Here is a 16,792-nt window from a genome sequence, read left to right on the forward strand (position 1 = left end):
ATAGTGCCCCATTATTGGTATCAATGGGAGGAAAAGTGCCCCGTCATTAACGGGGAAAGAGACACGCCGGTACTCCGGGGGGGGAAAGCGACACGCCGGTACTCCGGGGGGGGGGAAAGCGACACGCCGGTACTCCGGGGGGGAAAGCGACACGCCGGTACTCCGGGGGGGGGAAAGCGACACGCCGGTACTCCGGGGGGGGGAAAGCGACACGCCGGTACTCCGGGGGGGGAAAGCGACACGCCGGTACTCCGGGGGGGGAAAGCGACACGCCGGTACTCCGGGGGGGGAAAGCGACACGCCGGTACTCCGGGGGGGAAGGGGACGCCGGTACTCCAGGGGGGAAGGGGACGCCTGTACTCCAGGGGGGAAGGGGACGCCTGTACTCCAGGGGGGAAGGGGACGCCTGTACTCCAGGGGGGAAGGGGACGCCTGTACTCCAGGGGGGAAGGGGACGCCTGTACTCCAGGGGGGAAGGGGACGCCTGTACTCCAGGGGGGAAGGGGACGCCTGTACTCCAGGGGGGAAGGGGACGCCTGTACTCCAGGGGGGAAGGGGACGCCTGTACTCCAGGGGGGAAGGGGACGCCTGTACTCCAGGGGGGAAGGGGACGCCTGTACTCCAGGGGGGAAGGGGACGCCTGTACTCCAGGGGGGAAGGGGACGCCTGTACTCTAGGGGGGGGGACGCCTGTACACTAGGGGGGGACGCCTGTACTCTAGGGGGGGGGACTTCAAAAAGTGTGGCGCTATAAACTCCGTAAGTAAGTGATAAATGAAATGAATCTAAATAATAAAACACTCTTAAATATTAAGTGATTACAAAGCAAACATTTCAGTGTGAACCAAAAAGTGCTTACGTGAATAAATGTGACTAGTGGACAAAATAATAGCACTTAAATACATTCACTAAATCCAATGATAAGTGAAAAAACATCACAAAATGGTATTAGATATAAAGTCCATATCATAATGAGTGAGAAAAAAAAAATTAAATATAAGCAAAAAATCTGTGATAACGGTGCATAAGCGATGATGAACAGGTGTCTCCTGAGCATGCAGAGGGGTTGTTTAGACCCAGCAACCTGGTAGGTGAATGGACCGCAGGGAGACCAGAAGTGCACAGAAGATTGAAATCAGTGCCAGGACCGTCACCAGGAATCATGGAGGCTTACCAGAGATAGTGGCCTGAAATAGCATATGCCAAAACAGGTCAAAAAGGCTTGATGACCAACAGGTCTGAGTATTATATCTGGTCAGATGTCATCATCACACAGAAAGGGGGGAAGGAATTAGCACGGCTTCCTCTTCAATGGATACACCATAAGCCAAGCGATTAATTTGTGTGGCATGTGAGGGATAAAAACACTCACATAGCGTGATAACGTTTTTAAACTTGGATTTATTAAAATAGCGAATAAAAACAGACTCACATTTTTAGAAGGTAAAAACAGCATGTAGATCGTGTAGCGGTAGTCATGAGAGGTCCACCCGACATGTTTCAACTAAACAGTCATCATCTGGGGTGTGGACCCCCTCATCCCACCGCTCTTTATATAAAGAAATGGTGACCCCCACTGGAAGTGTCTGAAACCGGAAGTACTTCGGATGGCCGCCACTTCCGGTTCAAAGGGGCATATAAAGCAAATATGCTAATAGTTCCTTAAAAACTAAGAGGGACTGTGTACATAGGAACCTATAATATATTTTGAGCCCCGATTTATAATAAAAATAGCGAATACAGTTTGGCATTGGTCCGGTTGTTTAATCCGGAAACCAAGCCTCGCTGTCAGTACCTAATACATAGTGAGTGGGAGCGCTGCGGCGCCGCCGCGCTCCACACTCAGTGCCAAGCCTCGTTTGCGTGTTGCGCAATGACGTCATGCGCAGGTCACAATAACATAGTGAGTGGGAGCGCAGCGGCGCCGCCGCGCTCCACACTCAGTGCCAAGCCTCGCTTTCGTGTTGCGCGATGACGTCACGCGCAGGTCACAATAGCAACGTCAATACGCTCCAGGCTTCATCAGCCAAGCCTCTCTATCAGTCCGCCAGCAACCACATTTGATAGGGTCGCAGCTTTACAGGAAGTAGAGCCCGGCCTCAATAAGGGGCCGGAAGAGCCGCCAAGGTGTCACCAAAGGTGAACAAATACAGAGAAGCATAATAGTAAAATATATAAGAGCTTGGATGATTCAGTATATATAGTGTATGCCTAAAAGCTCATAGGTAATGTCCAAATGGATTACATTTAGGCATAAAAAATATTAGATAAACATGAGTTTATATAAAATAATTTTATTAAAAAAGGGGAGCGTACTTCACCACACTAAAGTGTAAAGGCTCAAACATAGAGCCCACCAGACACTCCCAATGAGGGGCATCAGTACAGTCCATAAAACAGCTTAGATGCCCAAAACACATATAGAGTATATGGGATTAATCAAAAAAACATAATTATGATAGATAGTACAATACATAATTAAATATAAAATTAAAAAAACATATCAGTGACCGGACTGAAAATAAATAAAATGAATGGTATGTGCCCATATAAGGTATAAAAAAAAGAGAGAGATCAAAAATACATTACGCCTGATTGATAAATGAGTTGCATTATTATTATTGCATGTTTGACTGAAGCATGACCTAAGAGAACCTGTTATCAGGGTCAAATTTCTGCACAGTCAACACAGGCATTGTCTGAGGCATTGGGGTCACCAGGTCATCACCCACATATAATGTTGCTGACTATAAGGCCTCATTGCACACTCTATGTTTTTACAACTGCTATTTTTTGGCTTCAGACGTTTTATTCTGCAGCCAATAAACTCCCCAGTATGTTATCCTATGTATCCATGCACACATAGGCTGTTATCAGCAGGTTTTGGCAGGGGTGTTATCTGGCTGGAAAAAAAACCCTGAACTAGTAGGTTTTGAGAGGAGTTTTTCAGCTGTAAAACAGCTCCAACTCTGTAAAAAGCTGAAAACAGCCTAAAAACGTGGCTATAAGATTTTATGGGAGTATAATTTGTTGCTAAAAAAACACTACAGCCAAAAAAACCCTAGTGTAAAAATGCTGAAAAACTCTCTACAGCTAACATTACTGGCTTTTTGATAACGTCCAGTGTGCATGAGGCCTTATTAATACATTCTTGTATACAATAAAGGGTTTCGGACTATTCTGCCTGCCAGGCGTTTGTCAATGTCATTGACATGTGCCCATATTAGGTCAATGGTCACAATCATCTCCATCCTCAAGGGCTTGACTATGACAGCTGACTTTTGGGTTCAGACCAAAATCGGAGCCAAAATGCAAGACAATCCTCAAAGATCATCTTTAGCCAGTACCATCTAGCTGGGTCCTTATAGCTGCCTCTGTAAACTATGTACTTTTATTTTGGGGGAATAATGTCTTACATACTTACAGTTCACCCAATAATATCCATACACCTGAAACCAAACTGCTAACAGAGTTATGCCGCGTACACACGATCACACATTCCGACAACAAAATCCATGTTTTTTTCCTGACAGATGTTGGCTCAAGCTTGTCTTGCATACACACGGTCACACAAATCTTGTCGGAAATTCCGATAGCCAAGAACGCGGTGACGTACAACACGTACGACGAGCCGAGAAAAATGAAGTTCAATAGCCAGTGAGGCTCTTCTGCTTGATTCCGAGCATGCGTGGAACTTTGTGCGTCGGAATTGTGTACACACGATCGGAATTTATGACAATGGATTTTGTTGTTGGAAAATTTGAGATTCAGATATCAAATTTTTTTTGGCGGAAATTCCGACGGAAAATGTCCGATGGAGCCTACACACGGTCAGAAATTCTGACAAGCTCCCATCGAACATTTCCCGTCGGAAAATCCTATCGTGTGTATGCGGCATAAGGAGACAATTCACCCATTCTTTTTAGTTCTAAGTATACTGATGCAGAGAGGAGAAACAATCTCCCTTAGACCTCTCCACTATCTCAGAGTGCCTTGTGTGGCTTTGACTTATTTTTTTTTTGTTGGTGTTATAGTAAATAAAGGAGTTGTAAACCCTCAGGGTTTTTCACCTTAGTGCATTCTATGCATTAAGTTGAAAAACCTGTGCTGCAGCTGCCCCCCCCCCAGAGCCCCCTTTTTTTTACCTGAATGTTCTAGTGATGAGGACGAGCCCAGCTGCTGTCTTGGGTCTTCATTGGATGGATTGATAGCAGCGGGAGCCATTAGCTCCCGCTGCTGTCAATCAAATCTAGTGACATGGGAGCCGGGGGTGGGGCAGAGTCCTGCTGTCTGTCAATAGATGCAGCAGCAGGACTCGGGAGTGCGCCCACACGAGAGAAAGAGAAGGATCTGTGCAAAACACCTTGCGCAGAGGAGGCAAGTATAACATGTTATAAATAAAAAAAAAAAAAAAAACACACCCCAAACAAACGAGACTTTACAATCACAAGTCTATTTATACATGTTTAAATTGCACTCATTCAGCCTAATGGCTGGTCAAGAGAAAAATGACTTGACACTCCAAAGACATGCTGGTAGGTCAATTGGCTCCGATCTAAAAAATTGGCCCTAGTATGTGTATGGAAATGAGGTAGAGACCTTAGATTGTAAGCTATATGAGGGCAGGGACTGATGTTAATGTCCTATATATAGGACATTAAGCAGCTGCAAAGGTTGATTGAAAACCAGAGCACTGACTTCATCTGATACGATGCAGTTAGTGTTCATGTGAGAATTTTCCACCCAAATTTTAGCAGAATAAAAGCGGAGTTCCACCCAAAAATGGAACTTCCACTTTAAGGGAAGGTGACCCCCTGACATGTCACATTTGGCATGTCATTTTATTTTGGGGGGGGGGAGTGGATACCTTCTTTATAGAGGGTCCCAGCTCCCACTTCCTCGGCAGCGGAAGGGAGATCACCTCTCCCCCCTCCCTCTCGGCAATTATATGGGACGCGTCACAGGTCCCAGATGATTGTCCGGGCAGTCACAGCGCGCCTTGTGCATGCGCAGTGCGTGCCCGGCTGTGAAGTGACTATGACAGTGACTATGCCGGCGCCGCAGAGAGGAGGGGGAGATGAGCGGGGCTTCGTTCCCCCACATCACTGGACCCTGGGACAGGCAAGTGTCTGATTATTAAAAGTCAGCAGCTGCAGTATTTGGAACTGGAATTCGATGAAATTTGAGCCATGCATGGCTAGCTTAGGGCTAGACCAGGGGTGTCCAAATTTTTTTCAAAGAGGGCCAGATTTGATGAATTGAACATGCCTGAGGGCCGACCATTTTGCCTGACATTCTTTGAACCATTAAAATTAAATGCAAACTAATACATTGCCCAACAAGAATTATCTTTCCTTTGTGGCTGTGTGTGAAGAGTCTAAGGATGAGCTCGGGCGTGTTATTTGAATATACCGTATTTATCGGCATATAACACGCACCTTCACTTTAAGAGGGAAGTTTCAGGAAAAAAAATAAAAAATTTACCTTTTAAATAAACAAAATGTGAAACAAAATAAAGGGTCAATACCCATCTGCAGCCTCACCATTGCCATGAATGCAGCCTGATCTATGTCCATCTGTAGCCTCGGAGGGGACAGGGAGCGGTGCGGCATGAGCACCAACAGATTACATACAGGAGAATCTGTATACTCAGCGGCCTCTTTAATACAAAGTTCCGCCTCCTATGATAGACAGAACAGTTGTCCAATGCCAGCCCAGGAGACGGGACTTCCTATTACAGATGCTGCCGAGTAAACAGGAGATTCTCCTGTATGTAATCTGAAGGCACTCGTCCAGCCCCCTCCCAGAACGATAAAAACGGTATATATCTTTTGTGGCCCCCCAACAAATCCTCCAGCGGCGCTCGGGGATATGTTGGGGGCCACAAAAGATAAACATATCCAAAATTACCAGTGGGGCTGCATTAAACCAGAACATGGGCTGCAATTGGCCCGTGGGCTGGAATTTGGACATGCTTGGGCTAGACAGATGCGAATCTAAGAAAAAAAAAAAGGAAGAAGCAGCCAGGCAACTAGAGTATAAGTATGATCTGAAATGAGATGAATTGTTGTCCATGGAACTTTGCACACAGCTGAGTAAAGATATACAGCATTGGGTACAGATCAGTAACAAAAATAGAAAAGTTTGAGTGGAGTAAGTGAGAATATCACAATACTGGCAATGAAGAAGAATTGTACTAGTCTATATGCTTGCACAGCTTTACAGTTTTTGGCCCCTTGCACATGGACGTCACCAGGTTCCTGAGTAAACATCAGTAAAATTATAAACGCCCGTGTGCAAGGGGCCTAAGAGAGGACAGGAAGCAAAAATCCAGCCCTGCCTGTACAGAATCCAGCCCTGCCTGGCTTTTGTTACTAATTAATCATTCAGCGACAGAACAAATATACATATCAGAACTAACATTCACTGGTCACATGCTTGCTCCAGTGCAGTGGCTTGCTAGTAAAGCAAGGATAATGCACTGGAGCTTGTGCCATCCAAACAAGTTAATAAAATTCCTCTTTTCTAACAAATGTCCTTTAAAGCACAAAAGCTCAGAGATATGGCAAAGCGATACTGCCGACCCCAAATTACACAATCCAGCAATAGACATTCCTTCTGCAATGCAGACCAAGTACTTATACATATGAATAAAATGACAAAGAATGTGAGAAGGAAAAAGGGAAATGAAAAGGCTTATATACTTCTAAACCAATATCCCATTACAATAAAAAAAAAAAAAAATGAATACTGCCGCAGTACATATGCATGATTTACAGATGATTACGAACAGAAAATTCACAATACATACACTACCAGAATAATAAGAGATGGCCAATAGAAAATTAAACATATAAAAAATAAATAAATATAAGTAAAGACAGATACTTTCAAGGGAAATTTCATGTATGGCAGGCGAGGAGAGTAATTATTCATGATCATTGCAGGGCTACTAGACTTAATTTACAATATAGTTAATAAAACAAAACAAACAATCTCATCGCTATATACTGCTCCAGTCACACAACTACACTGAAACAGTTTATACATAAGATCCATAAGATCCATCCATTTTGACCATTACCCCAAAAGTCATAAGGGGGCAGATCTGACATGGAAGAAAAGCCCTGCTCCTCTATCAAGATGGCTGTTTCCAGACAGAAACACAGTGTGTAATGAAACATGGTAAGTCAGTAAAGGGGAAAAGATCAACTACAGAGAGCAAATAGGCAAAACGGACGATTTCTCTTTTTTCCTCAGATTTTTGCAACACTACTGGTTCTCTTTAAAAAGATACAAACTATGGCTCTTCATGCAGATACTTCCTTTACTAACTTAGTGGTTACCGGCATGAAATAAGCACGTTTCAAGTGTCTAAAAACCCGCTAATACTTCAGCTTCGTCAATGCTGCACCAATTATTGAAGTAAGAATAAAAACACCTTTAGGAGTTGCTTCTTCAAAAATAAGCTGGCGGTGGGAGAGTCCATATTTGATAGGTCTCTTTTTAAAAAGTGTGTCTGTACTAAACTCTAAACCTGCAATGTGTTAACAGAATTCCATCCTAGATGAAGTCAGTATTTGCATAGGGTGACCGACTTCATCACAGAAAGTGTCTAAAAAGGAAGAAGTGTCCATGCAGTACGGCATGATGAAAGGTAGAATCAATTTAGAAGGTTGGAGGGGGTGGGCAAGCTCTGTCACTACTGGGAATTGCCAAAGCTTTGCCCAATCAGCCTGGTATTCAGGCTTAGCGAAGGCAATGAAAGCTGGTGCAGGATTGTGGAGGCTGCTTTTAGGTGCCTGCACTTTAGACCTGCTATGAAAGCTTTAGCAGTTCAGTGAAGAAATCCAGTTGTTCTCTGGCCTGCTGTTTGAACCAAGCAACAACCTTTTAGCTTGAGAAAGGATGGAACGGACTGAATACAAAGTTCTCGGCTTGTCTGGAGGCAGGTCTCTGACAGTATACAGCCGGTCTTCTACCTATAAAACATAGAACAAAATTGAAGTCAGTTACTTTGAAACCCTTGGCGAGACATGTGGGCCAACCTAGAAGCTTATCCTGTATCGTCCATTAAAGTGGTTGTAAACCTCAAACATTAAATATGAACAGAGCATATCCCTCTATAGTGTGTACTTGTCTCAATTAAAAGCACTAAGTGTAATTTCTGTCTGCTGCTTTCATCCTCTGCCATCAGCATGAGTCACTTCTGACATGTTTTCCTGACACCAAGAGAAAAATAGTGACAGGGGGGGGACCCCCATCAGATTGACAGCTTCAGCTCTGTTCCTGTGAGCTGTGTAAAGGGGGCGTGTCTCTTCCCTCCAATCAGCTCTGAGACCTCTCCTTGCTAAGCTCTGCAGAGTGTAACTTCAGCTCTCCTCCCCTTTTCTGAGCTCTCAGACAAGGTTATAAATTCTGGACTTTGAACAGATGTAAAGAGAAGACTGCGGATAAACCGATTTTCATCTCTGTATCACCTGAGGATAGTCCCTTCACTGGGTATACATAAGGATTTACAACCACTTTAATGTGACTAACATCTCGTGCCTTCCCCTGCGCCAAGAAAAAAACCTCCACAGTCCTATTACTGTCCATTCTTTGAAGACTTGGGATATGTGAAATATTCAGGTAAACTGCTATTCCCTCACATGCCCATTCCAACCATCTTGGAAAACACCTGGTTCATGCCCGGTTTGGAACTACCAAGCCTTTTAAAATACACAAATAACACAGCACCCTCTATAAAATGAAATAAACAGTGCATAAACATCCTACTCAGCTAAATGGTGCATAAAAAAAAAAACAAAAAGCAAAAAATTGTTTCCTCTCCTGAAAAGTCTAAGACTAAGGAAATTCATTGGCCAGGAATAAGCAATGTTACATCATAATGCACACAGATGGCTGTTTCAATGTGTAATCTCATCTCTTTAACTCTATTTATGGAGTATATTCTTTATCTGGGACCCGATGATGAGTAGATCAGGTCTGAATGGTTTTGGACAAGCCTACTGTATTTTGACTTCTATTATAAGTGATCAACAGAATCTGATGAGTACACCTGAATAAGGAGAGTGGTAAAAAAAAAAAAAAAAAAACCCACAACACACACCACACACAAACATTGGGATTGATTTACTAAAAGGCAAATAGACTGTGCACTGGTACTGTATATACAAACCAGAAGAATAAATAAGTAATGTAAATGTTTAAATAAAATTGATGCAAATATTTGTCAAAAGTTATCATTCAAGCAAATAATGTGTCAAAAAAGTGTCAGTGCCTAAAATTAAAGTGCAATCCATGACTTCATGAAAATATTAAACGCTTAAACAAAAATTTGATTGACATATGGATCAATTACATCCTCTCGGACGATCCCCAGTGCTCTAAAAGCGACAGTGCAGTGGTATTAAACTTCAATTTAGTCCATGTGCGCTGTGCCCCAGACTCATTGGGTCCAGACTCACCAAATGTAGTTGACCTCTTATAGCAAATGCCAAAAGAGATCAAAAGAAAGCTTTCAAAAGCTCCGCTGTGTGCGTCTAGGTGTTCCTTAATGCGGTCTCCTTTTACATAGGCCAGTTTTGGAGTTAACATGTGTATAAAGCAGAGAGGGATATCATCACACAAAAACATCAACAAACACATTCACACATAAAAATGCTACTCACATTGTTTGGTGCCTCCCTGGCACCCAAGGATCATCTGCCAGTAATATTTTTAAAAATGCTGCTAACCGCCGCTCTGGGGGCGGCAGCCGATACTGTCCGTGTATGGACTTGAAGACTCGAGATAACCCGCTCGCCGCTACTCGGGCGGATTTCGTCTCTTAATTAGACATCAGGAGGCAGGGTTCTTTGTTTGAGCCTAGGTTCACACTGTAGCGATGCGGAAACCAGCACGATTACAGCTCCGATTTCCGCATCGCATCTCTCCCACAGGTAGTTCACACTGCCCTTTGCAAACTGCTGCGGGTGTCAGTACAATGTTAATGACACCCCCAGATCGGATCGCAGAGCGAACTATGAAAACACATAGGAATCAAATCGAATGGGTGAGAACACCCATGCGATCCGATTCCAGTGCAGGAAAAAAAAAAAAAAAAAAAAAAACAGCCCCTGCACTATTTTCCTGCAAATCGAATGCAGGTTCAGCCATACAACTGTATGGCTAAACTCTCATTGCACAGACATCGCATGCGATCGGCACCGCAGTGCGGGTGCGAGTCACATGCGATGTCTGTGTTCGCACAAGTGTGAACCCAGGCTAAATGTTTAATATTCATTTTCATGAAGCCACGGATTGCACAAAGTACAACTTTGCCTTTCAGTCACGTCTTTATTGTACTTTGTTATAATACAACCATAATGTATAACCTTGTGAATATGTATGGACCCCCTTAATTTCTTGTTTTGTTTGTATGAAAAACCTTTAAAAAAAAAAAAACACACACACACACACACACACACACACACACACACCCCTTTTGATAAAATATGCTAAAAAGTTAGCATCTGCTATACTCCTGATGTAATAAAGTGAGTTTAAAAGTGAGTTTGTTTAGAGGACAATAGAGCACAGGCAGCATGTAGCCCGAGTCTCACATTTCCTGCTGAAGTATCCATAACAACAAGCAAACATTGCAGCAAGGAGAGGGAGACACCCATATCCCATAAAGTCTGCAGCAGATGGAGTCCTAGAAAGTGGTAAATGAGTAGACCCGACATCTTAAAAATATTCTTCATGGAAGTGCACCTGTTATATTACCTGTCCTATTTCTTTATTAACGAAATAATGCTTGAAATATTTTCCGAGGTGCTCTGCCTCAGAACGGAAAACAGATCCATCTCCTGGGTATATTTCCACTGAGAGAGTGCCATCCATATTGAACCTAAAATAGATGATCACATTTACATATAAACATGAGAAGAATACAGCTTAGAATTATACAAGTGGTGTTATGTACTTCATTTTAGAGCTCTACAGAGCAATACTACAGTATTAAAGGGTCACTCTTCATAAAGGACATATATTTCAGTTATTGACAAATGCTGCTGGTTTGACTCTCTGGCTTCTAGACAGGATCCCCTATTAAGAATCCTTCCATTAAGACCCGTACACACGATCAGAAAATCATACAAAAAATACCGCTTTTGAAGCGATCGTATAATAATCTGATCGTTAGTACACAGCTTTCGAGAGTTGACAGTTCATCTGAAATTATCCGATGGGACAAGCATGAAAACTTCTCGTACGATAGCAGATCGTACAATTTTTGTACAAAAATACGATGCAATACATCACTTCCACAATTTTATTAGAATTCAAAATTTTTGTAATTTTAGTAACCTCTTCATGGTTGATACGAGATTAAAATGCAAAAAAAAAAAAAAAAAAAAAATATTCCGATAATCTCATCGTGTGTACCAGGCATTACGTCCACACTCTGCAGAAATAGAAATCTCATTGTTTCTGCTGATTCAACACACGAGAAACTATCCACTACCTATATACCCGTTACTTAGGGAGCGACATGGGCAGACAGGAATTACCCCTTGGGTCCTTTCACAAGGGGTTGTCCGTTTGACAGACTCCACTTGCTCAGCAGGGGATCGCTCCGTTAATCTCCTGACAGATCTGTCTCCGCTCACTGTGCAGAGATGGACCTGTTAGAGCCCTGTTCTCCTCTATGGGGAGATCGGATGAAAAGGACCGCCTGTCCATTTATATCCGATCCCATAGATGGATGGAAAATAGTGTCACCATCCGTCTAGATTTGGCGGACAGGATCGGATAGCAGTGGACATGTCACCACTGACATCCGCTGCTCCATAGGGGTGAATAGAGTGTCCGATCTGTTTCCGCCTGAAAAACTGACAGGCGGACCTAATCGGAAAGCCTGGAAGGGGCCTTTAAAGTGGTTGTATACCCCAATTTGTCATTTTTACCTACAGGTAAGCCTATAATAAGGCTTACCTGTAGGTAAAATTAATATCTCCTAAACTTGTACGGTTTAGGATGTATTCCATTTGCATGCAGCTGCTGACATCAGCGGCCCATGCGCTCCTAATGTCCAGCTGAAGGTCCGGCAGACGCTCCTGGGAAGAAGGTTCCCGCGCGCATGCGCGGGAGTGACGTCATCTTGGCTCCGGCCACTCACAGCGCTGGAGCCGTGGAACCCAGAAGAAACGCAGAGGGCAAGATGGTGTGGACCAGGCTGCAATACGGGGGCTTTGATCTAAGGTAAGCATTTCATAATGAGCTAGTATGCGGTGCATACTAGCTCATTATGCCTTTGCCTTGCAGGGTTTTTTTTTTTTAAGAGATGTGTGGGTATACAACCTTTTTAAGTACTTCAATATGTTTATTACTTTGCTGGGGAGGCTTTCCCCCCATCCCAATAAGACAGAAACTTCACACAGTGATAGTACCAACAACCAGCCATGCCAACCCCTGTATGTATGTTTCAGCACAGGGCATATGGAGAATGTAGTATGTAACGCCACGCCATGCCAACACATCAAGCCATTTATTCAGACAGTTATGAGCTTTAAGATGTTAGCTGGATTTGCATATCCTAAAAGATGCTATTAACATGTGATATAGTCATCAATACATCCAACCTGTAAAGGACACCATTGTGAATCATCACTTTTAAAGGCAGAGGATGAGCTGTCAGAAAATCTTCTTGTTCCAAAGTGAAATTAGCAAAATTCCATCTAAAATAAAAAATATAGGTTGAGAATTTCACCTAAAACATAAAGCCTACACTGGGCAACTGAAATACAAAAAAAATATATAAAAATGCATGTGTGTGTTTTATGTCAAATTTAAATTACAGCCCCCATATATAATACAATCATTTAAAAATATGATGATATTCATATCATATATAAAATGAGGATAGAATGATATTGTTAATGATGAATAATGATATTCATCATCATTAAGAATATGATTTAACAGTATAATGCTTTTTTTTCAGGGGTGATAAAATAAAAACTAGAACAGCAATAGGGTCTCTATTAAAGCCCTAGTTCTGCTGGGCTCTTGAGGGCCAGGGAAACCTTTGAGTGAGGAACATTTCCCCTCCTAGACTGTGTACTGTTGCCTTTAGCATGTCTCTTATAACCTTGGAATGTGTAATATTAGCTATTAAATAAGTCAGCAGAATACAGGCAGGAAATAAAGCATCCAACTCCATGCAAGTGATGCTTGCTATTTGAGTATAGCTTATGCCAGGTACACATGGGCCGAATATCACCAGAAATCAGCCAGTACAGTAGAAACCGCCTGACATTCGGCCCGCGTGTAAAGCTCCCTGTCCGACAGAAGGTGGTCTCACGACTGGCTATTGTCGAACGGGCATGCAGCCAATGTCCTGTGTGTTCTGGCGGGGGGTCACCCTGTCAGAACACAATAGCAAAGAGGGGGAGATCGCTGTACTAACTTCACTTATGTTAGTAGAGCAATCTGTCAAATTTTTTTGTTCAGCCCCCTGGGTTGAATAAAAAAAAAAAAAAAAATACAAAACAAAACCAAACACCACACACAACTTATTGTGTGTGTACCAGGCTTTAGGACAAGAAGGGCTTGGCACTGGGACCCATTGTTAGCATCATTGGGAAGAATTAGTATCAGTAAATACATTAGCACCCCCAAGGGCCACATAAAGAGCAAGCAAAAGGGCCCCAGTTTGAAGACCACTGCTGTAAAAAAAAATGAAAAAGGTGAGTGTTCATTGCAAGGTACATCCCAATAGGTCTGAGAATGGACAGGATCACCATATTGTTCTCAGTGAGGTATTTATACCGTACTAAGAACAATATGGTGATCCTGTCCATCCTGTGAGGTATATCATATATTTATATTTTATCTCATATACTGCCTCTGATCCCATCTACATCTCCCATTGCCACTGGTGCCCCCTCAAAGATCTGTACAAAAACTTGCTTTCCCTGATTGTTTAGTTTTGCATTCTGAGCTTTGGAATTCAGGCAGCAATGCATTATGGGAGGGTTGCAAAACATGCATGTGTGTATTATTCTTTGGAATTTTCAGAAGGGCACCAGCAGTGATCAGAGGAGTAGATGGATGCAAAAGCAGTCAATGGGGTTAATATACTAAAGGCAAATATACTGTGCACTGAAAGTGCAGTTGCTCTAGATCTGAGGGAATGTGCTGCTGATTTCTAAAACCCAATCACGTGCAAGCAAAAAATGCTGTTTTTTATTTTCCTTGCATGTGATTGGGTATTCTTTGCAAAGTGAAGCTCAGGAGCAAGTGCACTTGCAGTGCACAGTATATTTGCTTTTAGTAAATCAACCCCAGTGTATATATACACTAAAGGGTGCCTATTGTTTAGTGAAGGAGAAGGTGGGTTTGTTGGGTATTATTTTATACAGATGTGCTTTAGGGCAACCCAGCCTGATTCTTACAATCTGTGGGTGGACATACAGTAGATGCCCCACTTGTTAGGAGGGAACCAGCGATCCATTGTACACATTAGAAAACCTGCTCTGATCACGGTTATTCCCCCCCTTATAAGCGAATATCTTCAGCCACTACTCTGATGCATTCCCTCGCCATTTACAATGTGTGGACAGAGATGAGCTACTGGCACACACACTCGCCTGACTTTGTGGCCTGCAGAAAATCAGATCATGTACACGTGCCCAACAGATGTCCAAACTCTGTATTTAGCTTTAGCATTATATGGCCCTGGGCAGAGCAGCAGACAATACACAGGGCACAAAATAAGTACCTGTGCAGGTGTGATGCAGGACAGCTGAGAGGCAGGGCTCGTGGTAAAACAGATGAAGCTCCTTTCCTGAGATGTTTTGAGCACTCATCATCAATAATCGTACAAATATCTGAAGATCGCTCTGTATCTCTTTGTGTGGACTGTGTGTGGAAATGAAGAGCTAAGTTCATGGGTTGGTGGAATGACAGTGGACATACCGCTGTAGAGTAGCGCTGCACCAGCCATGTGTACTGGAAGGCATGCTTTGTCACAAATGATTGGGAGTCTTCTTGCAGCACACAGGAGGGATATTTCCATATTCTACTGTCTCTAGTTTTATCACTTGTTGGGTTTGGTTCACTGCTCACTGGGTTCTCTTTGTTCTGTGATGTGGGGATACAGCTGAGCTGGCATAAAAACTCCACTGTGAACTCTTGCTGAGAGATGGGCATGTATAAATGGGCATGTCCATCTACCGAGGAAACCTTTACACCGCCATCTTCCAGACGTGTCACACACCCGGCGTCATCATCCACAGAGGGCCATGTGACTTCAGATATATCCTTCATAAGGCTCTGAGAGAACAGGGAAAAAAAAAAAAACACAAAAACACACACAGCAGTCATTGCATTATCTCCTTCTGTCAATCATTAGCAAAATACAGAATTCTGCTTTAACTATTTTTTTGTCCATTTAAAATATTTTAACCACTTGACCTTTAGGCCTTTTTTTTTTTTACCATATATGTCACGCTTTAAAATGGCGCAAGCCCGTGCAACGGTGACAAACTACATATATTTACTATCCATAGGCGACCCTTTAAAAGCCTTTACAGGTTTGCTAGAATTACTGCCCATTATTGGACGTACGTGGCGATACCTCACATGTGTGAGACTGTTGCCGTTTGTGTGACCGACGCATGCGATGGCCTATGTGCTAAGACAGTGGCACTTTAAATTTTTTTTTTTAGTTATTTTTACACCTTTTGCTTTAATTTTTTACTCATTTTTTTTTTATCACTTTTATTGCGGTCACAAGGAATGTAAATATCTCTTGTGACAGCAATAGGCATGTGACAGGTGCTCTTTATGGAGAGATCTGGGATCAGCCTGGATTTCACATCACTTCCTCAAACTCAACCTACCCAAGACTGAGCTCATAATATTTCCTCCCCCTACGTGCCCCTTCTGATTTCTCTGTCAAAAGCAACAGCTCAACTATCAACCCCTCCTCCTCGTGCCAAGGTTCTAGGTGTAATCCTGGACTCTGAATGATCCTTTCGGCTCCACATCCGATCGCTTTCCAAAGCTTACCGCCTCAGCATCTCCAAGATACGCCCCTTCCTAACCTATTTTTACCACAAAGCTTCTAATCCACTCCCTGGTTATCTATCGCCTTGACTACTGCAACTCCCTCCTCATTGGCCTACCCCTAAACAGGCTATCCCCCTTCAGTACATCAGGAATACTGCTGCAAGGCTCATCCACCTTACAAACTGCTCAGCATCTGCTATCCCTCCATTGGCTGCCACTCAACCAACAAATTAAATTCAAAATACTAATGCCGCGTACATACGGTCAGACTTTTCGGCTACAAAGGTCCGACAGCCCGTCCGACGGACTTGCGGCAGACTTGCGGCTGACTTTCTTACGAACGGACTTGCCTACATACGATCACACAAAAGTCCGACGGATTTGTACGTGATGACATACAACGGCCTAAAATAAGGAAGTGGGATTTTGCCCGTCGGACTAGCACACAGACAAACGGATTTCTGGGTCCGGCGTAGTTACGACGTAAAGATTTGAAGCATGTTTCAAATCTAAAGTCCGTCACATTTGCGGCTGGAAAAGTCCGCTGAAAGTCCGCTAAAAGTCCGGGGAAGCCCACACACGATCGGATTGTCAGCCAGCTTTAGTCCGTCGGCGTCCGTCGGACTTTTGTAGACGAAAAGTCCGACCGTGTGTACGCGGCATAACAATAACTTACAAAGCCATTCACAACCTGGTCTCAAAATACCAACCAAATCCTCCTCTTTGCTCCTCCT

At 43.2% G+C, this 16,792-nt stretch overlaps 1 protein-coding gene across 2 annotated transcripts; it reads right to left on the bottom strand.

The window, feature by feature from the left end:
- Window positions 1-1,380: 1,380 nt before the first annotated feature.
- LOC141133003 (uncharacterized protein C5orf34 homolog) lies at window positions 1,381-16,782 on the bottom strand. 2 transcript variants are annotated; one of them, XM_073622070.1, is made up of 4 exons: window positions 14,964-16,782; window positions 12,626-12,721; window positions 10,770-10,893; window positions 1,381-7,981 (listed from the first exon to the last, which is right to left on the bottom strand). In XM_073622070.1, exons 1-4 carry the CDS (start codon window positions 15,005-15,007, stop codon window positions 7,829-7,831), a joined length of 417 nt encoding a protein of 138 aa, XP_073478171.1. In that variant the 5' UTR covers window positions 15,008-16,782; the 3' UTR covers window positions 1,381-7,828. The 2 variants fall into 2 exon arrangements, with proteins under 2 accessions (XP_073478171.1, XP_073478163.1); XM_073622062.1 differs by having other exon boundaries at window positions 14,767-16,775.
- Window positions 16,783-16,792: the final 10 nt, after the last annotated feature.

The sequence above is a fragment of the Aquarana catesbeiana genome, linkage group LG01 (assembly GCF_042186555.1).
Source record: "Aquarana catesbeiana isolate 2022-GZ linkage group LG01, ASM4218655v1, whole genome shotgun sequence".
Taxonomy (NCBI): Eukaryota; Metazoa; Chordata; class Amphibia; order Anura; family Ranidae; genus Aquarana; species Aquarana catesbeiana.

Excerpts from the sequence above, each read along its gene's own strand:
- LOC141133003 (XM_073622062.1), bottom strand. The coding sequence starts at position 15,371 with ATGACTGCTGTGTGTGTTTTTGTGTTTTTTTTTTTTTCCCTGTTCTCT. Across the intron at positions 10,894-12,625 it reads CACAATGGTGTCCTTTACAG|GTTCAATATGGATGGCACTC; the intron begins GTTGGATGTATT and ends CATCTATTTTAG. Across the intron at positions 7,982-10,769 it reads TTAATAAAGAAATAGGACAG|GTAGAAGACCGGCTGTATAC; the intron begins GTAATATAACAG and ends TATGTTTTATAG.